General features: G+C 45.1%; 1 protein-coding gene across 1 annotated transcript in view; it reads left to right on the top strand.

The window, feature by feature from the left end:
- Positions 1-25,996, top strand: part of LOC135518448 (metalloprotease TIKI1-like) — a 197,860-nt gene that overhangs the window by 50,928 nt on the left and 120,936 nt on the right. The window contains exons 3-4 of the mRNA XM_064943622.1: positions 20,418-20,564; positions 21,432-21,606. Coding sequence (XP_064799694.1) covers positions 20,418-20,564; positions 21,432-21,606 — 322 coding nt within the window. The remainder of the gene's footprint in view (positions 1-20,417; positions 20,565-21,431; positions 21,607-25,996) is intronic.

Here is a 25,996-nt window from a genome sequence, read left to right as displayed (position 1 = left end):
CAGCAGGGAAACACAGGGCCAGCAGGGAAACACAGGGTCAGCAGAGAAACACAGGGCCAGCAGGTAAACACTGTGCACGGAAACACAGTGCCAGCAGGGAAACACGGGCCAGCAGAGAAACACAGGGCCAGCAGGGAAACACAGGGCCAGCAGGGAAACACAGGGCCAGCAGAGAAACACAGGGCCAGCAGGGAAACACGGGGCCAGCAGGGAAACACAGGGCCAGCAAGGAAACACGGGGCGAGCAGGGAAACACAGGGCCAGCAGGGAAACACAGGGCCAGCAGGGAAACACAGGGCCAGCAGGGAAACACGGGGCCAGCAGGGAAACACAGGGCCAGCAGGGAAACACAGGGCCAGCAGGGAAACACGGGCCAGCAGGGAAACACGGCCAGCAGGGAAACACAGGCCAGAAGGGAAACATGGGGCCAGCAGGGAAACACAGGCCAGCAGGGAAACACAGGGCCAGCAGGGAAACACAGGGCCAGCAGGGAAACACAGGGTCAGCAGAGAAACACAGGGCCAGCAGGTAAACACTGTGCACGGAAACACAGTGCCAGCAGGGAAACACGGGCCAGCAGAGAAACACAGGGCCAGAAGGGAAACACAGGCCAGCAGGGAAACACAGGGCCAGCAGGGAAACACAGGGCCAGCAGGGAAACACGGGGCCAGCAGGGAAACAGGAAAACACGGGGCAGGGAAACACAGGGCCAGCAGGGAAACACGGGGCAGGGAAACACAGGGCCAGCTGGGAAACACAAGAGGATTCCATGGTGACAATAGAAGCTGTTCCAACAGAACTCACAGAAAAACAAGTGGAATTTTGTCGGAATAAACATCCCCTTCTTTGATTACCATCCAGGTCTTGTCGGTTTCATTCAAAGACGTCCCAATATGTCTATGATTAAACGGCTTTCAGTTTACTTTCACTGGATATTGACATCGATGGTTTGTAGGGATGTGTATCTTTCCCTTTCAAGACAATTCTATAAGTATCTAGATACACGGACACCGATACGATACAGGAACCATTCGTATCAGTTTGAAACGAGCTGGATCTGTCTGAGCTGACTTCTATGTGCACCAGCGTATGTGTGTAAATCATGTATGGCTACGGTGTATGTACCTGATCTGAGCCATAAGGGAGACTAGACATCTACCACCCCACTACCACTATCAGATTAGAGCCATAAAGGAGACTAGACATCCACCCCCCCACTACCACTATAAGATTAGAGCCATAAAGGAGACTAGACATCTACCACAATCAGATTAGAGCCATAAAGGAGACTAGACATCTACCCCCCCACTACCACTATCAGATTAGAGCCATAAAGGAGACTAGACATCTACCCCCCACTACCACTATCAGATTAGAGCCATAAAGGAGACTAGACATCTACCCCCCCACTACCACTATCAGATTAGAGACATAAAGGAGACTAGACATCTACCACCCCACTACCACTATCAGATTAGAGCCATAAAGGAGACTAGACATCTACCACTATCAGATTAGAGTCATAAAGGAGACTAGACATCTACCCCCCACTACCACTATCAGATTAGAGCCATAAAGGAGACTAGACATCTACCCCCCCACTACCACTATCAGATTAGAGACATAAAGGAGACTAGACATCTACCACCCCACTACCACTATCAGATTAGAGACATAAAGGAGACTAGACATCTACCACCCCACTACCACTATCAGATTAGAGCCATACAGGAGACTAGACATCTACCACCCCACTACCACTATCAGATCAGAGTCATAAAGGAGTCTAGACATCTACCACCCCACTACCACTATCAGATTAGAGTCATAAAGGAGACTAGACATCTACCACCCCACTACCACTATCAGATTAGAGACATAAAGGAGACTAGACATCTACCACCCCACTACCACTATCAGATTAGAGACATAATGGAGACTAGACATCTACCCCCCCCACTACCACTATCAGATTAGAGACATAATGGAGACTAGACATCTACCACCCCACTACCACTATCAGATTAGAGACATACGGGAGTCTAGACATCTACCACCCCACTACCACTATCAGATTAGAGTCATAAAGGAGACTAGACATCTACCCCCCCACTACCACTATCAGATTAGAGCCGTAAAGGAGACTAGACATCTACCACCCCACTACCACTATAAGATTAGAGACATACGGGAGACTAGACATCTACCACCCCACTACCACTATCAGATTAGAGCCATAAAGGAGACTAGACATCTACCACCCCACTACCACTATCAGATTAGAGCCATAAAGGAGACTAGACATCTACCACTATCAGATTAGAGCCATAAAGGAGACTAGACATCTACCACCCCACTACCACTATCAGATTAGAGCCATAAAGGAGACTAGACATCTACCACCCCACTACCACTATCAGATTAGAGCCATAAAGGAGACTAGACATCTACCCCCCACTACCACTATAAGATTAGAGCCATAAAGGAGACTAGACATCTACCCCCCACTACCACTATCAGATTAGAGTCATAAAGGAGACTAGACATCTACCACCCCCCCACTACCACTATAAGATTAGAGCCATAAAGGAGACTAGACATCTACCACTATCAGATTAGAGACATAAAGGAGACTAGACATCTACCCCCCCACTACCACTATCAGATTAGAGTCATAAAGGAGACTAGACATCTACCACACCACTACCACTATCAGATTAGAGTCATAAAGGAGACTAGACATCTACCCCCCCACTACCACTATCAGATTAGAGTCATAAAGGAGACTAGACATCTACCCCCCACTACCACTATCAGATTAGAGCCATAAAGGAGACTAGACATCTACCACCCCACTACCACTATCAGATTAGAGCCATAAAGGAGACTAGACATCCACCCCCCCCCCACTACCACTATCAGATTAGAGCCATAAAGGAGACTAGACATATACCACCCCACTACCACTATCAGATTAGAGCCATAAAGGAGACTAGACATCTACCCCCCCCCCCCTCACTACCACTATAAGATTAGAGCCATAAAGGAGACCAGACATCTACCCCCCACTACCACTATCAGATTAGAGCCATAAAGGAGACTAGACATCTACCACTATCAGATTAGAGACATAAAGGAGACTAGACATCTACCCCCCCACTACCACTATCAGATTAGAGTCATAAAGGAGACTAGACATCTACCAATATGAGATTAGAGCCATAAAGGAGACTAGACATCTACCACCCCACTACCACTATCAGATTAGAGTCATAAAGGAGACTAGACATCTACCACCCCACTACCACTATCAGATTAGAGACATAAAGGAGACTAGACATCTACCACCCCACTACCACTATCAGATTAGAGCCATAAAGGAGACTAGACATCTACCCCCCACTACCACTATCAGATTAGAGCCGTAAAGGAGACTAGACATCTACCAATATGAGATTAGAGCCATAAAGGAGACTAGACATCTACCACCCCACTATCACTATCAGATTAGAGACATAAAGGAGACTAGACATCTACCCCCCACTACCACTATCAGATTAGAGCCGTAAAGGAGACTAGACATCTACCACTATCAGATTAGAGACATAAAGGAGACTAGACATCTAACCCCCCACTACCACTATCAGATTAGAGCCATAAAGGAGACTAGACATCTACCCCCCATTACCACTATCAGATTAGAGACATAAAGGAGACTAGACATCTACCCCCACTACCACTATCAGATTAGAGCCATAAAGGAGACTAGACATCTACCACTATCAGATTAGAGCCATAAAGGAGACTAGACATCTACCCCCCACTACCACTATCAGATTAGAGCCATAAAGGAGACTAGACATCTACCACCCCCACTACCACTATCAGATTAGAGCCATAAAGGAGACTAGACATCTACCCCCCCCCCACTACCACTATCTGATTAGAGCCATAAAGGAGACTAGACATCTACCACTATCAGATTAGAGCCATAAAGGAGACTAGACATCTTCCCCCCACTACCACTAACAGATTAGCGCCATAAAGGATCCTAGACATCTACCCCCCCCACTACTCCTATCAGATTAGAGACAAAAAGGAGACTAGACATCTACCACCCCACTACCACTATAAGATTAGAGACATAAAGGAGACTAAAAATCTACCCCCCACTACCACTATCAGATTAGAGTCATAAAGGAGACTAGACATCTACCCCCCCACTACCACTATCAGATTAGAGCCATAAAGGAGACTAGACATCTACCACCCCACTATCAGATTAGAGCCATAAAGGAGACTAGACATCTACCACCCCACTACCACTATCAGATTAGAGACATAAAGGAGACTAGACATCTACCACCCCACTACCACTATCAGATTAGAGACATAAAGGAGACTAGACATCTACCACCCCACTACCACTATCAGATTAGAGACATAAAGGAGACTAGACATCTACCACCCCACTACCACTATCAGATTAGAGCCATAAGGAGACTAGACATCTACCACCCCACTACCACTATCAGATTAGAGACATAAAGGAGACTAGACATCTACCCCCCCCCACTACCACTATAAGATTAGAGCCATAAAGGAGACTAGACATCTACCACCCAACTATCAGATTAGAGCCATAAAGGAGACTAGACATATACCACCCCACTACCACTATCAGATTAGAGACATAAAGGAGACTAGACATCTACCACCCCACTACCACTATCAGATTAGAGACATAAAGGAGACTAGACATCTACCACCCCACTACCACTATCAGATTAGAGACATAAAGGAGACTAGACATCTACCCCCCCACTACCACTATCAGATTAGAGCCGTAAAGGAGACTAGACATCTACCACTATCAGATTAGAGACATAAAGGAGACTAGACATCTACCAATATGAGATTAGAGCCATAAAGGAGACTAGACATCTACCACCCCACTATCACTATCAGATTAGAGACATAAAGGAGACTAGACATCTACCCCCCCACTACCACTATCAGATTAGAGCCGTAAAGGAGACTAGACATCTACCACTATCAGATTAGAGACATAAAGGGGACTAGACATCTAACCCCCCCACTACCACTATCAGATTAGAGCCATAAAGGAGACTAGACATCTACCCCCCATTACCACTATCAGATTAGAGACATAAAGGAGACTAGACATCTACCCCCCCCACTACCACTATCAGATTAGAGCCATAAAGGAGACTAGACATCTACCACTATCAGATTAGAGCCATAAAGGAGACTAGACATCTACCCCCCACTACCACTATCAGATTAGAGCCATAAAGGAGACTAGACATCTACCCCCCCACTACCACTATCAGATTAGAGACATAAAGGAGACTAGACATCTACCACCCCACTACCACTATCAGATTAGAGCCATAAAGGAGACTAGACATCTACCACTAAAGGAGACTAGACATCTACCACCCCACTACCACTATCAGATTAGAGCCATACAGGAGACTAGACATCTACCACCCCACTACCACTATCAGATCAGAGTCATAAAGGAGTCTAGACATCTACCACCCCACTACCACTATCAGATTAGAGTCATAAAGGAGACTAGACATCTACCACCCCACTACCACTATCAGATTAGAGACATAAAGGAGACTAGACATCTACCACCCCACTACCACTATCAGATTAGAGCCATACAGGAGACTAGACATCTACCCCCCCCCCCACTACCACTATAAGATTAGAGACATAAAGGAGACTAGACATCTACCACCCCACTACCACTATAAGATTAGAGACATACGGGAGTCTAGACATCTACCACCCCACTACCACTATCAGATTAGAGTCATAAAGGAGACTAGACATCTACCCCCCCACTACCACTATCAGATTAGAGCCGTAAAGGAGACTAGACATCTACCACCCCACTACCACTATAAGATTAGAGACATACGGGAGACTAGACATCTACCACCCCACTACCACTATCAGATTAGAGCCATAAAGGAGACTAGACATCTACCACCCCACTACCACTATAAGATTAGAGCCATAAAGGAGACTAGACATCTACCACTATCAGATTAGAGCCATAAAGGAGACTAGACATCTACCACCCCACTACCACTATCAGATTAGAGCCGTAAAGGAGACTAGACATCTACCACCCCACTACCACTATCAGATTAGAGCCATAAAGGAGACTAGACATCTACCCCCCCACTACCACTATAAGATTAGAGCCATAAAGGAGACTAGACATCTACCCCCCCACTACCACTATCAGATTAGAGTCATAAAGGAGACTAGACATCTACCACCCCCCCACTACCACTATAAGATTAGAGCCATAAAGGAGACTAGACATCTACCACTATCAGATTAGAGACATAAAGGAGACTAGACATCTACCCCCCCACTACCACTATCAGATTAGAGTCATAAAGGAGACTAGACATCTACCACACCACTACCACTATCAGATTAGAGTCATAAAGGAGACTAGACATCTACCCCCCCACTACCACTATCAGATTAGAGTCATAAAGGAGACTAGACATCTACCCCCCCCACTACCACTATCAGATTAGAGCCATAAAGGAGACTAGACATCTACCACCCCACTACCACTATCAGATTAGAGCCATAAAGGAGACTAGACATCCACCCCCCCCCACTACCACTATCAGATTAGAGCCATAAAGGAGACTAGACATATACCACCCCACTACCACTATCAGATTAGAGCCATAAAGGAGACTAGACATCTACCCCCCCCCTCACTACCACTATAAGATTAGAGCCATAAAGGAGACCAGACATCTACCCCCCCACTACCACTATCAGATTAGAGCCATAAAGGAGACTAGACATCTACCACTATCAGATTAGAGACATAAAGGAGACTAGACATCTACCCCCCCACTACCACTATCAGATTAGAGTCATAAAGGAGACTAGACATCTACCAATATGAGATTAGAGCCATAAAGGAGACTAGACATCTACCCCCCCACTACCACTATCAGATTAGAGTCATAAAGGAGACTAGACATCTACCACCCCACTACCACTATCAGATTAGAGACATAAAGGAGACTAGACATCTACCACCCCACTACCACTATCAGATTAGAGCCATAAAGGAGACTAGACATCTACCCCCCCACTACCACTATCAGATTAGAGCCGTAAAGGAGACTAGACATCTACCAATATGAGATTAGAGCCATAAAGGAGACTAGACATCTACCACCCCACTATCACTATCAGATTAGAGACATAAAGGAGACTAGACATCTACCCCCCCACTACCACTATCAGATTAGAGCCGTAAAGGAGACTAGACATCTACCACTATCAGATTAGAGACATAAAGGAGACTAGACATCTAACCCCCCACTACCACTATCAGATTAGAGCCATAAAGGAGACTAGACATCTACCCCCCATTACCACTATCAGATTAGAGACATAAAGGAGACTAGACATCTACCCCCACTACCACTATCAGATTAGAGCCATAAAGGAGACTAGACATCTACCACTATCAGATTAGAGCCATAAAGGAGACTAGACATCTACCCCCCACTACCACTATCAGATTAGAGCCATAAAGGAGACTAGACATCTACCACCCCCACTACCACTATCAGATTAGAGCCATAAAGGAGACTAGACATCTACCCCCCCCCCCCCACTACCACTATCTGATTAGAGCCATAAAGGAGACTAGACATCTACCACTATCAGATTAGAGCCATAAAGGAGACTAGACATCTACCCCCCACTACCACTATCAGATTAGAGCCATAAAGGAGACTAGACATCTACCCCCCACTACTACTATCAGATTAGAGACATAAAGGAGACTAGACATCTACCACCCCACTACCACTATAAGATTAGAGACATAAAGGAGACTAGACATCTACCCCCCACTACCACTATCAGATTAGAGTCATAAAGGAGACTAGACATCTACCCCCCACTACCACTATCAGATTAGAGCCATAAAGGAGACTAGACATCTACCACCCCACTATCAGATTAGAGCCATAAAGGAGACTAGACATCTACCACCCCACTACCACTATCAGATTAGAGACATAAAGGAGACTAGACATCTACCACCCCACTACCACTATCAGATTAGAGACATAAAGGAGACTAGACATCTACCACCCCACTACCACTATCAGATTAGAGACATAAAGGAGACTAGACATCTACCACCCCACTACCACTATCAGATTAGAGCCATAAGGAGACTAGACATCTACCACCCCACTACCACTATCAGATTAGAGACATAAAGGAGACTAGACATCTACCCCCCACTACCACTATAAGATTAGAGCCATAAAGGAGACTAGACATCTACCACCCAACTATCAGATTAGAGCCATAAAGGAGACTAGACATCTACCACCCCACTACCACTATCAGATTAGAGACATAAAGGAGACTAGACATCTACCACCCCACTACCACTATCAGATTAGAGACATAAAGGAGACTAGACATCTACCACCCCACTACCACTATCAGATTAGAGACATAAAGGAGACTAGACATCTACCCCCCACTACCACTATCAGATTAGAGCCGTAAAGGAGACTAGACATCTACCACTATCAGATTAGAGACATAAAGGAGACTAGACATCTACCAATATGAGATTAGAGCCATAAAGGAGACTAGACATCTACCACCCCACTATCACTATCAGATTAGAGACATAAAGGAGACTAGACATCTACCCCCCACTACCACTATCAGATTAGAGCCGTAAAGGAGACTAGACATCTACCACTATCAGATTAGAGACATAAAGGGGACTAGACATCTAACCCCCCACTACCACTATCAGATTAGAGCCATAAAGGAGACTAGACATCTACCCCCCATTACCACTATCAGATTAGAGACATAAAGGAGACTAGACATCTACCCCCCACTACCACTATCAGATTAGAGCCATAAAGGAGACTAGACATCTACCACTATCAGATTAGAGCCATAAAGGAGACTAGACATCTACCCCCCACTACCACTATCAGATTAGAGCCATAAAGGAGACTAGACATCTACCCCCCCACTACCACTATCAGATTAGAGCCATAAAGGAGACTAGACATCTACCCCCCCACTACCACTATCAGATTAGAGCCATAAAGGAGACTAGACATCTACCACTATCAGATTAGAGCCATAAAGGAGACTAGACATCTACCCCCCACTACCACTATCAGATTAGAGCCATAAAGGAGACTAGACATCTACCCCCCACTACCACTATCAGATTAGAGTCATAAAGGAGACTAGACATCTACCCCCCACTACCACTATCAGATTAGAGCCATAAAGGAGACTAGACATCTACCACCCCACTACCACTATCAGATTAGAGCCATAAAGGAGACTAGACATCTACCACTATCAGATTAGAGTCATAAAGGAGACTAGACATCTACCCCCCCACTACCACTATCAGATTAGAGCCATAAAGGAGACTAGACATCTACCCCCCACTACCACTATCAGATTAGAGACATAAAGGAGACTAGACATCTACCACCCCACTACCACTATCAGATTAGAGCCATAATGGAGACTAGACATCTACCACTATCAGATTAGAGCCATAAGGGAGACTAGACATCTACCACCCCACTACCACTATCAGATCAGAGTCATAAAGGAGTCTAGACATCTACCACCCCACTACCACTATCAGATTAGAGTCATAAAGGAGACTAGACATCTACCACCCCACTACCACTATCAGATTAGAGACATAAAGGAGACTAGACATCTACCACCCCACTACCACTATCAGATTAGAGCCATACAGGAGACTAGACATCTACCCCCACTACCACTATAAGATTAGAGCCATAAAGGAGACTAGACATCTACCACCCAACTATCAGATTAGAGCCATAAAGGAGACTAGACATCTACCACCCCACTACCACTATCAGATTAGAGACATAAAGGAGACTAGACATCTACCACCCCACTACCACTATCAGATTAGAGACATAAAGGAGACTAGACATCTACCACCCCACTACCACTATCAGATTAGAGACATAAAGGAGACTAGACATCTACCCCCCACTACCACTATCAGATTAGAGCCGTAAAGGAGACTAGACATCTACCACTATCAGATTAGAGACATAAAGGAGACTAGACATCTACCAATATGAGATTAGAGCCATAAAGGAGACTAGACATCTACCACCCCACTATCACTATCAGATTAGAGACATAAAGGAGACTAGACATCTACCCCCCCACTACCACTATCAGATTAGAGCCGTAAAGGAGACTAGACATCTACCACTATCAGATTAGAGACATAAAGGAGACTAGACATCTAACCCCCCACTACCACTATCAGATTAGAGCCATAAAGGAGACTAGACATCTACCCCCCATTACCACTATCAGATTAGAGACATAAAGGAGACTAGACATCTACCCCCCACTACCACTATCAGATTAGAGCCATAAAGGAGACTAGACATCTACCACTATCAGATTAGAGCCATAAAGGAGACTAGACATCTACCCCCCACTACCACTATCAGATTAGAGCCATAAAGGAGACTAGACATCTACCACCCCCCACTACCACTATCAGATTAGAGCCATAAAGGAGACTAGACATCTACCCCCCCCCACTACCACTATCAGATTAGAGCCATAAAGGAGACTAGACATCTACCACTATCAGATTAGAGCCATAAAGGAGACTAGACATCTACCCCCCACTACCACTATCAGATTAGAGCCATAAAGGAGACTAGACATCTACCCCCCACTACCACTATCAGATTAGAGTCATAAAGGAGACTAGACATCTACCCCCCCACTACCACTATCAGATTAGAGCCATAAAGGAGACTAGACATCTACCACCCCACTACCACTATCAGATTAGAGCCATAAAGGAGACTAGACATCTACCCCCCACTACCACTATCAGATTAGAGCCATAAAGGAGACTAGACATCTACCCCCCACTACCACTATCAGATTAGAGACATAAAGGAGACTAGACATCTACCACCCCACTACCACTATCAGATTAGAGCCATAATGGAGACTAGACATCTCCCACTATCAGATTAGAGCCATAAGGGAGACTAGACATCTACCACCCCACTACCACTATCAGATCAGAGTCATAAAGGAGTCTAGACATCTACCACCCCACTACCACTATCAGATTAGAGTCATAAAGGAGACTAGACATCTACCACCCCACTACCACTATCAGATTAGAGACATAAAGGAGACTAGACATCTACCACCCCACTACCACTATCAGATTTTAGCCATACAGGAGACTAGACATCTACCCCCCCCCACTACCACTATAAGATTAGAGACATAAAGGAGACTAGACATCTACCACCCCACTACCACTATAAGATTAGAGACATACGGGAGTCTAGACATCTACCACCCCACTACCACTATCAGATTAGAGTCATAAAGGAGACTAGACATCTACCCCCCCACTACCACTATCAGATTAGAGCCGTAAAGGAGACTAGACATCTACCACCCCACTACCACTATAAGATTAGAGACATACGGGAGTCTAGACATCTACCCCCCCACTACCACTATCAGATTAGAGCCATAAAGGAGACTAGACATCTACCACCCCACTACCACTATCAGATTAGAGCCGTAAAGGAGACTAGACATCTACCACCCCACTACCACTATCAGATTAGAGCCATAAAGGAGACTAGACATCTACCCCCCACTACCACTATAAGATTAGAGCCATAAAGGAGACTAGACATCTACCCCCCACTACCACTATCAGATTAGAGTCATAAAGGAGACTAGACATCTACCACCCCCACTACCACTATAAGATTAGAGCCATAAAGGAGACTAGACATCTACCACTATCAGATTAGAGACATAAAGGAGACTAGACATCTACCCCCCCACTACCACTATCAGATTAGAGTCATAAAGGAGACTAGACATCTACCACACCACTACCACTATCAGATTAGAGTCATAAAGGAGACTAGACATCTACCCCCCCACTACCACTATCAGATTAGAGTCATAAAGGAGACTAGACATCTACCACCCCACTACCACTATCAGATTAGAGCCATAAAGGAGACTAGACATCTACCACCCCACTACCACTATCAGATTAGAGCCATAAAGGAGACTAGACATCCACCCCCCCACTACCACTATCAGATTAGAGCCATAAAGGAGACTAGACATCTACCCCCCCTCACTACCACTATAAGATTAGAGCCATAAAGGAGACCAGACATCTACCCCCCACTACCACTATCAGATTAGAGCCATAAAGGAGACTAGACATCTACCACTATCAGATTAGAGACATAAAGGAGACTAGACATCTACCCCCACTACCACTATCAGATTAGAGTCATAAAGGAGACTAGACATCTACCAATATGAGATTAGAGCCATAAAGGAGACTAGACATCTACCACCCCACTACCACTATCAGATTAGAGTCATAAAGGAGACTAGACATCTACCACCCCACTACCACTATCAGATTAGAGACATAAAGGAGACTAGACATCTACCACCCCACTACCACTATCAGATTAGAGCCATAAAGGAGACTAGACATCTACCCCCCACTACCACTATCAGATTAGAGCTGTAAAGGAGACTAGACATCTACCACTATCAGATTAGAGACATAAAGGAGACTAGACATCTAACCCCCCCACTACCACTATCAGATTAGAGCCATAAAGGAGACTAGACATCTACCCCCCATTACCACTATCAGATTAGAGACATAAAGGAGACTAGACATCTACCCCCCACTACCACTATCAGATTAGAGCCGTAAAGGAGACTAGACATCTACCACTATCAGATTAGAGACATAAAGGAGACTAGACATCTACCAATATGAGATTAGAGCCATAAAGGAGACTAGACATCTACCACCCCACTATCACTATCAGATTAGAGACATAAAGGAGACTAGACATCTACCCCCCACTACCACTATCAGATTAGAGCCGTAAAGGAGACTAGACATCTACCACTATCAGATTAGAGACATAAAGGAGACTAGACATCTAACCCCCCACTACCACTATCAGATTAGAGCCATAAAGGAGACTAGACATCTACCCCCCACTACCACTATCAGATTAGAGCCATAAAGGAGACTAGACATCTACCACCCCCCACGACCACTATCAGATTAGAGCCATAAAGGAGACTAGACATCTACCCCCCACTACCACTATCAGATTAGAGCCATAAAGGAGACTAGACATCTACCACTATCAGATTAGAGCCATAAAGGAGACTAGACATCTACCCCCCACTACCACTATCAGATTAGAGCCATAAAGGAGACTAGACATCTACCCCCCCACTACCACTATCAGATTAGAGACATAAAGGAGACTAGACATCTACCACCCCACTACCACTATAAGATTAGAGACATAAAGGAGACTAGACATCTACCCCCCCACTACCACTATCAGATTAGAGTCATAAAGGAGACTAGACATCTACCCCCCCACTACCACTATCAGATTAGAGCCATAAAGGAGACTAGACATCTACCACCCCACTATCAGATTAGAGCCATAAAGGAGACTAGACATCTACCACCCCACTACCACTATCAGATTAGAGACATAAAGGAGACTAGACATCTACCACCCCACTACCACTATCAGATTAGAGACATAAAGGAGACTAGACATCTACCACCCCACTACCACTATCAGATTAGAGACATAAAGGAGACTAGACATCTACCACCCCACTACCACTATCAGATTAGAGCCATAAGGGAGACTAGACATCTTCCACCCCACTACCACTATCAGATTAGAGACATAAAGGAGACTAGACATCTACCCCCCCCCCCCCCCACTACCACTATAAGATTAGAGCCATAAAGGAGACTAGACATCTACCACCCCACTATCAGATTAGAGCCATAAAGGAGACTAGACATCTACCACCCCACTACCACTATCAGATTAGAGACATAAAGGAGACTAGACATATACCACCCCACTACCACTATCAGATTAGAGACATAAAGGAGACTAGACATCTACCACCCCACTACCACTATCAGATTAGAGACATAAAGGAGACTAGACATCTACCCCCCCACTACCACTATCAGATTAGAGCCGTAAAGGAGACTAGACATCTACCACTATCAGATTAGAGACATAAAGGAGACTAGACATCTACCAATATGAGATTAGAGCCATAAAGGAGACTAGACATCTACCACCCCACTATCACTATCAGATTAGAGACATAAAGGAGACTAGACATCTACCCCCCCACTACCACTATCAGATTAGAGCCGTAAAGGAGACTAGACATCTACCACTATCAGATTAGAGACATAAAGGAGACTAGACATCTAACCCCCCCACTACCACTATCAGATTAGAGCCATAAAGGAGACTAGACATCTACCCCCCCATTACCACTATCAGATTAGAGACATAAAGGAGACAAGACATCTACCCCCCCACTACCACTATCAGATTAGAGCCATAAAGGAGACTAGACATCTACCACTATCAGATTAGAGCCATAAAGGAGACTAGACATCTACCCCCCCACTACCACTATCAGATTAGAGCCATAAAGGAGACTAGACATCTACCACCCCCCACTACCACTATCAGATTAGAGCCATAAAGGAGACTAGACATCTACCCCCCCACTACCACTATCAGATTAGAGCCATAAAGGAGACTAGACATCTACCACTATCAGATTAGAGACATAAAGGAGACTAGACATCTACCCCCCACTACCACTATCAGATTAGAGCCATAAAGGAGACTAGACATCTACCACCCCACTACCACTATCAGATTAGAGCCATAAAGGAGACTAGACATCTACCACCCCACTACCACTATCAGATTAGAGCCATAAAGGAGACTAGACATCTACCACCCCACTACCACTATCAGATTAGAGCCATAAAGGAGACTAGACATCTACCACCCCCCACTACCACTATCAGATTAGAGCCATAAAGGAGACTAGACATCTACCCCCCACTACCACTATCAGATTAGAGCCATAAAGGAGACTAGACATCTACCACTATCAGATTAGAGCCATAAAGGAGACTAGACATCTACCCCCCACTACCACTATCAGATTAGAGCCGTAAAGGAGACTAGACATCTACCACTATCAGATTAGAGACATAAAGGAGACTAGACATCTAACCCCCCACTACCACTATCAGATTAGAGCCATAAAGGAGACTAGACATCTACCCCCCCATTACCACTATCAGATTAGAGCCGTAAAGGAGACTAGACATCTACCACTATCAGATTAGAGACATAAAGGAGACTAGACATCTAACCCCCCCACTACCACTATCAGATTAGAGCCATAAAGGAGACTAGACATCTACCCCCCCATTACCACTATCAGATTAGAGACATAAAGGAGACTAGACATCTACCCCCCCCACTACCACTATCAGATTAGAGCCATAAAGGAGACTAGACATCTACCACCCCACTACCACTATCAGATTAGAGACATAAAGGAGACTAGACATCTACCACCCCACTACCACTATCAGATTAGAGACATAAAGGAGACTAGACATCTACCACCCCACTACCACTATCAGATTAGAGACATAAAGGAGACTAGACATCTACCACCCCACTACCACTATCAGATTAGAGCCATAAGGGAGACTAGACATCTACCACCCCACTACCACTATCAGATTAGAGACATAAAGGAGACTAGACATCTACCCCCCCCCCACTACCACTATAAGATTAGAGCCATAAAGGAGACTAGACATCTACCACCCCACTATCAGATTAGAGCCATAAAGGAGACTAGACATCTACCACCCCACTACCACTATCAGATTAGAGACATAAAGGAGACTAGACATCTACCCCCCACTACCACTATCAGATTAGAGCCATAAAGGAGACTAGACATCTACCACCCCACTATCAGATTAGAGCCATAAAGGAGACTAGACATCTACCACCCCACTACCACTATCAGATTAGAGACATAAAGGAGACTAGACATCTACCACCCCACTACCACTTTCAGATTAGAGACATAAAGGAGACTAGACATCTACCACCCCACTACCACTATCAGATTAGAGACATAAAGGAGACTAGACATCTACCACCCCACTACCACTATCAGATTAGAGCCATAAGGGAGACTAGACATCTACCACCCCACTACCACTATCAGATTAGAGACATAAAGGAGACTAGACATCTACCACCCCACTACCACTATCAGATTAGAGTCATAAAGGAGACTAGACATCTACCCCCCCCCCCCCCCCACTACCACTATCAGATTAGAGCCATAAAGGAGACTAGACATCTACCACTATCAGATTAGAGCCATAAAGGAGACTAGACATCTACCACCCCACTATCAGATTAGAGCCATAAAGGAGACTAGACATCTACCACCCCACTACCACTATCAGATTAGAGACATAAAGGAGACTAGACATCTACCCCCCCCCCCACTACCACTATAAGATTAGAGCCATAAAGGAGACTAGACATCTACCCCCCCACTACCACTATCAGATTAGAGTCATAAAGGAGACTAGACATCTACCACCCCACTACCACTATAAGATTAGAGTCATAAAGGAGACTAGACATCTACCACCCCACTACCACTATAAGATTAGAGTCATAAAGGAGACTAGACATCTACCACCCCACTACCACTATCAGATTAGAGTCATAAAGGAGACTAGACATCTACCACCCCACTACCACTATAAGATTAGAGACATAAAGGAGACTAGACATCTACCACCCCACTACCACTATCAGATTAGAGCCATAAAGGAGACTAGACATCTACCCCCCCCCCCCACTACCACTATAAGATTAGAGCCATAAAGGAGACTAGACATCTACCACTATCAGATTAGAGACATAAAGGAGACTAGACATCTACCCCCACCCACTACCACTATCAGATTAGAGCCATAAAGGAGACTAGACATCTACCACCCACTACCACTATCAGATTAGAGCCATAAAGGAGACTAGACATCTACCCCCCCCACTACCACTATAAGATTAGAGCCATAAAGGAGACTAGACATCTACCCCCCCACTACCACTATTAGATTAGAGCCATAAAGGAGACTAGACATCCAGCCCCCCACTACCACTATCAGATTAGAGACATAAAGGAGACTAGACATCTACCCCCACTACCACTATCAGATTAGAGCCATAAAGGAGACTAGACATCTACCACCCCACTACCACTATAAGATTAGAGCCATAAAGGAGACTAGACATCTACCACTATCAGATTAGAGTCATAAAGGAGACTAGACATCTACCCCCCCACTACCACTATCAGATTAGAGCCATAAAGGAGACTAGACATCCACCCCCCCACTACCACTATCAGATTAGAGACATAAAGGAGACTAGACATCTACCCCCCCACTACCACTATCAGATTAGAGCCATAAAGGAGACTAGACATCTACCACCCCCCACTACCACTATCAGATTAGAGTCATAAAGGAGACTAGACATCTACCACTATCAGATTAGAGACATAAAGGAGACTAGACATCTACCACTATCAGATTAGAGACATAAAGGAGACTAGACATCTACCCCCCCCCTCTACCACTATCAGATTAGAGCCATAAAGGAGACTAGACATCTACCACCCACTACCACTATCAGATTAGAGCCATAAAGGAGACTAGACATCTACCCCCCCCACTACCACTATAAGATTAGAGCCATAAAGGAGACTAGACATCTACCCCCCACTACCACTATTAGATTAGAGCCATAAAGGAGACTAGACATCCACCCCCCCACTACCACTATCAGATTAGAGACATAAAGGAGACTAGACATCTACCACCCCACTACCACTATCAGATTAGAGCCGTAAATGAGACTAGGAGACCACGCTTCAACCACTATCAGATTGTGTGTGGGGGGTGTTTCATGTGATTTTGTCCCGCTTTGGTTCTGAAATCACCAAAACCCTCTAATTAACTTGTTGTTTTTGCAGATTAAAATTTGGGGCTGGTAATGTATCCGTTTTTATTGTTGACAGCCAATGAGTGTATAGCACAATTTGGGATTTCAACCCCCGTCTCAAAATCGAGTGGTTTTGACCATTTGGAAGTTTTTACGGAGTCATATTCTCTTCTCTCTGGCGTCGGTAATGCAGTGATTGCTGTCCTCTTTATAAATTATCATCTTTACCATGTATATCCAAACAAATAACCACATACACTGATTGTTTAAATCAAAACTACCAAAACTATTGCTAATGGTGAACCTGAATAATCCAAAATCTGTTCATCAAGACCTCAGCTGTCCATCACGACCTCAGCTGTCCATCAAGACCTCAGCTGTTCATCAAGACCTCGGCTGTTCATCAAGACCTCAGCTGTTCATCAAGACCTCAGCTGTCCATCAAGACCTCAGCTGTTCATCAAGACCTTGGCTGTTCATCAAGACCTCCGCTGTTCATCAAGACCTCGGCGATTCATCAAGACCTCAGCTGTTCATCAAGACCTCAGCTGTTCATCAAGACCTCAGCTGTTCATCTAGACCTCGGGTGTCCATCAAGACCTCGGGTGTCCATCAAGACCTCAGTTGTTCATCAAGACCTCAGCTGTTCATCAAGACCTCAGCTGTTCATCAAGACCTCAGCTGTTCATTAAGACATCGGCTGTTCATCAAGACCTCAGCTGTTCATCAAGACCTCAGCTGTCCATCAAGACCTCAGCTGTTCATCAAGACCTCAGTTGTTCATCACAACCTCAGCTGTCCATCAAGACATCAGCTGTTCATCAAGACCTCGGCTGTTCATCAAGACCTCAACTGTTCATCAAGACCTCAGCTGTTCATCATGACCTCAGCTGTTCATCAAGACATCAGCTGTTCATCAAGACCTCAGCTGTTCATCAAGACCTCAGCTGTTCATCAAGACCTCGGCTGTTCATCAAGACATCAGCATATAGAATCAGGTTTGGTAGAACTGGGCTTGAACAAAAAATGCAGCATAAACCTATAGCTTGTTTTGCGGCCATCCCCGAGTTGTATTTACAAAGTTGACTATATCTGATGAATGTACTGATGAATGTACATTTGGTTGTAAATGTTATATTCCGTCATAACTCACATTTTGTTTATAGGTAATGTACTACTAGATATTTCTACAGTAAACTATAAGGTTCATTTTCATGTTGATCATTTGCTCGATTGTCTTACGTGAGATCAGTTTGCTAACATAAAGGCTGTTTGAGAAGGTTTGAATACTTAGCAACCTGCCTACACATAGTTTGAAGTACAATAGACCAACATCGCTACTGTAGTCGGTCAGCGCTGGGTGCTGGAAAACCTTGGTGGAGCATGGGTGGAATAGGTATTGTGGTGATCATGTGAATTTCCTTTATTTTTCGGCTTCAGACTAATGCTTAGTCTCACATAAACTTATTTTTGGTTTTCAATATACATAATGATAGGTAGGGTGGTATTACTAAATACAGTAAGGATAGGTAGAGTTATATTATTAAATACAGTAAGGATAGGTAGAGTTATATTATTAAAACAGTAAGGATAGGTAGAGTTATAATATTAAATACAGTAAGGATATGTAGAGTTATATTATTAAATACAGTAAGGATAGGTAGAGTTATATTATTAAATACAGTAAGGATAGGTAGAGTTATAATATTAAATACAGTAAGGATATGTAGAGTTATATTATTAAATACAGTAAGGATAGGTAGAGTTATATTATAAAATACAGTAAGGATAGGTAGAGTTATATTATTAAATACAGTAAGGATATGTAGAGTTATATTATTAAATACAATAACATTAGGTAGAGTTATATTATTAAATACAATAACGATAGGTAGAGTTATATTATTAAATACAATAACGATAGGTAGAGTTATATTATTAAATACAGTAAGGATAGGTAGAGTTATATTATTAAATACAATAACGATAGGTAGAGTTATATTATTAAATACAATAACGATAGGTAGAGTTATATTATTAAATACAATAACGATAGGTAGAGTTATATTATTAAATACAGTAAGGATAGGTAGAGTTATATTATTAAATACAGTAAGGATAGGTAGAGTTATATTATTAAATACAATAAGGATAGGTAGAGTGGTATTGTTAAGTACAAAATGATTATTTACCTCCTGTTTATTATGTATTTAGTAAATATTATTGTCTTCTGTTCCCTCTCTGGTCATATAGAAAGTGTATATCCAGGTACTGATTGTGTAGTAAAAGTAGATATTTCCATATCCCCAGGTGATCTTTGCCCTGAACCAGACCCTTGTACAGCAGGAGAGTGTGAGAGCAGGCAGTCTGCAGGGCTCCTATACCACTGAGGACCTCATCAAGCACTACAACTGTGGAGACCTCAACTCCATCATCTTCAACCACGACACCTCTCAGGTCAGTTACAACCATCACACTCCGTTACACCTGACCCCTAACACAAACGACCCCGAGCACTAACGACCCCTAACACTAATGACCCCTAACACGAACAACTCCAAACACGAATGACCCCTAACACAAACAACCCCTAACACTAACGGCCCCTAACACGAACAACCCCTAACACTAACGACCCCTAACACTAATGACCCCTAACACTAATGACCACTAACACTAACGACCCCTAACACTAACGACCCCTAACACTAATGACCCCTAACACTAATGACCCCTAACACTAATGACTACTAACACTAACGACCCCTAACACTAATGACTACTAACACTAACGACCCCTAACACTAACGACCCCTAACACTAACGACCCCTAACACTAATGACACCTAACACTAATGACCCCTAACACTAATGACCCCTAACACTAACGACCCCTAACACTAATGACTACTAACACTAACGACCCCTAACACTAATGACTACTAACACTAACGACCCCTAACACTAACGACCCCTAACACTAACGACCCCTAACACTAATGACACCTAACACTAATGACCCCTAACACTAATGACCCCTAACACTAACGACCCCTAACACTAATGACCCCTAACACTAATGACCACTAACACTAATGACCCCTAACACTAACGACCCCTAGCACTAACGACCCCTAACACTAATGACCCCTAACACTAATGACCCCTGACTACTAACACTAACGACCCCTAACACTAACGAACCCTAACACCCCGCCCATCGGGTATCACCTTTTTACCTGACTTTTTTACATTTCTGACCCATTTAGTTTAGACCTGATGGATAAATCTCTCACTGCTCATCATCCCCCCCCCCCCCTGCAGGTCCCCAACTTCAACAACGTGACCCTGCGCCCCAGCGAACAGATAACGGCCCAGGAGATAGACAGCTACTTCAGACAGGAACTGATCTACAAGAGGAACGACAGGATGGGGAACAGGGTTAAGGCTCTGATGGAGGAACACCCTGACAACAGCTTCTTCTTCGCCTTCGGAGCAGGTCAGTGAGGATGATGATGATGAGAATAAGGAAGAGGATGATTAATGATCACATCCTCTGATGCCAAGAAAAGGGGAAAGGAATCCAAGATTCTTTGAGATCATAATTTTGTAGGTTGTTGTGTAAGCCTACAACGATGTCGTGGTTAGCCTTTGTCATGACTCAGCCTGCTTGAGTATTGATTCAGTCAGTATGGAGCTATGAAAAGTGAATCATCTTTACCTTCACCATCTTTAGTTCACCATCTTCACCATCTTTATTATCTTTAGTTCACCATCTTCACCATCTTTAGTTCACCATCTTCACCATCTTTACCATCTTTAGTTCACCATCTTCATCATCTTTAGTTCACCATCTTTACCATCTTCACCATCTTCACCATCTTCACCATCTTTAATTCACCATATTCGCCATCTTCACCATCTTTAGTTCACCATATTTACCATCTTCACCATCTTCTCCATATTTACCATCTTCACCATCTTCACAATCTTTAGTTCACCATCTTCACCATCTTTACCATCTTCACCATCTTTACCATCTTCACCATCTTTACCATCTTCACCATCTTTAGTTCACCATCTTCACCATCTTCTCCATATTTACCATCTTCACCATCTTTACCATCTTTAGTTATGAGCTGACTGTTTCTACAGTCTGGTCTGTAATTATTGGCACCGTTGATAAAGATAAGCAAAAAAATGACTGTATGAAATAAATAACAAATACTGAGCTATGTTGTATGAAAAAAAAGGGAAATTATATATATTTTTTATACTAATGCAGTTGCTCAGAGAAAGATTTTAAGAAAAAACGAAAAAGAATTGTTCAAAATTATTACTCCAGTACCCTTTGATAAAATGTTTCATGAGGTGGCACCCTATTCCCTATGGGGTCTGGTCAAATGGCACCCTATTCCCTATGGGGTCTGGTCAAATGGCACCCTATTCCCTATGGGGTCTGGTCAAATGGCACCCTATTCCCTATGGGGTCTGGTCAAATGGCACCCTATTCCCTATGGGGTCTGATCAAATGGCACCCTATTCCCTATGGGGTCTGATCAAATGGCACCCTATTCCCTATGGGGTCTGGTCAAATGGCACCCTATTCCCTATGGGGTCTGATCAAATGGCACCCTATTCCCTATGGGGTCTGATCAAATGGCACCCTATTCCCTATGGGGTCTGATCAAATGGCACCCTATTCCCTATGGGGTCTGATCAAATGGCACCCTATTCCCTATGGGGTCTGATCAAATGGCACCCTATTCCCTATGGGGTCTGATCAAATGGCACCCTATTCCCTATGGGGTCTGATCAAATGGCACCCTATTCCCTATGGGGTCTGGTCAAATGGCACCCTATTCCCTATGGGGTCTGATCAAATGGCACCCTATTCCCTATGGGGTCTGATCAAATGGCACCCTATTCCCTATGGGGTCTGATCAAATGGCACCCTATTCCCTATGGGGTCTGATCAAATGGCACCCTATTCCCTATGGGGTCTGATCAAATGGCACCCTATTCCCTATGGGGTCTGATCAAATGGCACCCTATTCCCTATGGGGTCTGATCAAATGGCACCCTATTCCCTATGGGGTCTGGTCAAATGGCACCCTATTCCCTATGGGGTCTGGTCAAATGGCACCCTATTCCCTATGGGGTCTGATCAAATGGCACCCTATTCCCTATGGGGTCTGGTCAAATGGCACCCTATTCCCTATGGGGTCTGGTCAAATGGCACCCTATTCCCTATGGGGTCTGATCAAATGGCACCCTATTCCCTATGGGGTCTGGTCAAATGGCACCCTATTCCCTATGGGGTCTGGTCAAATGGCACCCTATTCCCTATGGGGTCTGGTCAAATGGCACCCTATTCCCTATGGGGTCTGGTCAAATGGCACCCTATTCCCTATGGGGTCTGGTCAAATGGCACCCTATTCCCTATGGGGTCTGTTCAAATGGCAGCCTATTCCCTATGGGGTCTGGTCAAATGGCACCCTATTCCCTATGGGGTCTGATCAAATGGCACCCTATTCCCTATGGGGTCTGATCAAATGGCACCCTATTCCCTATGGGGTCTGTTCAAATGGCACCCTATTCCCTATGGGGTCTGGTCAAATGGCACCCTATTCCCTATGGGGTCTGATCAAATGGCACCCTATTCCCTATGGGGTCTGATCAAATGGCACCCTATTCCCTATGGGGTCTGATCAAATGGCACCCTATTCCCTATGGGGTCTGGTCAAATGGCACCCTATTCCCTATGGGGTCTGATCAAATGGCACCCTATTCCCTATGGGGTCTTGTCAAATGGCACCCTATTCCCTATGGGGTCTGATCAAATGGCACCCTATTCCCTATGGGCTCTGGTCAAATGGCACCCTATTCCCTATGGGGTCTGGTCAAATGGCACCCTATTCCCTATGGGGTCTGGTCAAATGGCACCCTATTCCCTATGGGGTCTGGTCAAATGGCACCCTATTCCCTATGGGGTCTGGTAAAATGACACCCTATTCCCTATGGGGTCTGGTCAAATGGCACCCTATTCCCTATGGGGTCTGGTCAAATGGCACCCTATTCCCTATGGGGTCTGGTAAAATGACACCCTATTCCCTATGGGGTCTGGTCAAATGGCACCCTATTCCCTATGGACTCTGGTCAAATGGCACCCTATTCCCTATGGGGTCTGGTAAAATGGCACCCTATTCCCTATGGGGTCTGGTCAAATGGCACCCTATTCCCTATGGGGTCTGGTCAAATGGCACCCTATTCCCTATGGGGTCTGGTCAAATGGCACCCTATTCCCTATGGGGTCTGTTCAAATGGCACCCTTTTCCCTATGGGGTCTGATCAAATGGCACCCTATTCCCTATGGGGTCTGATCAAATGGCACCCTATTCCCTATGGGGTCTGGTCAAATGGCACCCTATTCCCTATGGGGTCTGATCAAATGGCACCCTATTCCCTATGGGGTCTGGTCAAATGGCACCCTATTCCCTATGGGGTCTGATCAAATGGCACCCTATTCCCTATGGGGTCTGGTCAAATGGCACCCTATTCCCTATGGGGTCTGGTCAAATGGCACCCTATTCCCTATGGGGTCTGGTCAAATGGCACCCTATTCCCTATGGGGTCTGGTCAAATGGCACCCTATTCCCTATGGGGTCTGGTCAAATGGCACCCTATTCCCTATGGGGTCTGGTCAAATGGCACCCTATTCCCTATGGGGTCTGGTCAAATGGCACCCTATTCCCTATGGGGTCTGGTCAAATGGCACCCTATTCCCTATGGGGTCTGGTCAAATGGCACCCTATTCCCTATGGGGTCTGGTCAAATGGCACCCTATTCCCTATGGGGTCTGGTCAGAACTAGTGCACTATAAAAGGGAATAGGGTGCCATTTTGGTTCAGTCTGAGGTCAGGCATTAAAATGAAACGTGTTGAAAATGAAATCTGATTAAAGCTACTTTAGAACAAACAGCTTAAATCGTTCTCTTTGTGAGCACGGCAGAATAGAGAGTGCTTTGCTAGACTGAAGGAGATAAAGATCAAACCTTACAGAACTGGGAAGACCGTCGCTTATAAATGTTGCAGTACCTCTTTTGACCTGCCGATCGTGCTCGGTTCAGCTGCGATCCGTATGCCAACGCTCTCAGATTTAGGTGTGATAGTCCTTGGAATCCACTTGTTGCCACATTGTCTGGTTCATTTAACTGAGACCTGGAAGCTGAGCAGGTTTATAATGGAGCTCTATAATGCACCAGAGGGCTGAGACCTGAGACCTGAGGGCTGAGACCAGAGGGCTGAGAGCTGAGGGCTGAGGGCTGAGAGCTGAGGGCTGAGAGCTGAGAGCTGAGGGCTGAGACCAGAGGGCTGAGGGCTGAGACCAGAGGGCTGAGGGCTGAGAGCTGAGACCAGAGGGCTGAGGGCTGAGACCAGAGGGCTGAGAGCTGAGGGCTGAGACCAGAGGGCTGAGACCAGAGGGCTGAGAGCTGAGGGCTGAGACCAGAGGGCTGAGAGCTGAGGGCTGAGAGCTGAGGGCTGAGACCAGAGGGCTGAGGGCTGAGAGCTGAGACCAGAGGGCTGAGGGCTGAGACCAGAGGGCTGAGAGCTGAGGGCTGAGGGCTGAGGGCTGAGACCAGAGGGCTGAGACCAGAGGGCTGAGGGCTGAGACCAGAGGGCTGAGAGCTGAGGGCTGAGGGCTGAGAGCTGAGGGCTGAGGGCTGAGAGCTGAGACCAGAGGGCTGAGGGCTGAGACCAGAGGGCTGAGAGCTGAGGGCTGAGGGCTGAGACCAGAGGGCTGAGAGCTGAGGGCTGAGAGCTGAGACCAGAGGGCTGAGGGCTGAGACCAGAGGGCTGAGAGCTGAGACCAGAGGGCTGAGAGCTGAG

The sequence above is a fragment of the Oncorhynchus masou genome, chromosome 28 (genome assembly GCF_036934945.1).
Source record: "Oncorhynchus masou masou isolate Uvic2021 chromosome 28, UVic_Omas_1.1, whole genome shotgun sequence".
Taxonomy (NCBI): domain Eukaryota; kingdom Metazoa; phylum Chordata; class Actinopteri; order Salmoniformes; family Salmonidae; genus Oncorhynchus; species Oncorhynchus masou.
Note: the sequence above shows the minus strand (reverse complement) of the source record. Positions and strands in the feature narration are given on the sequence as shown.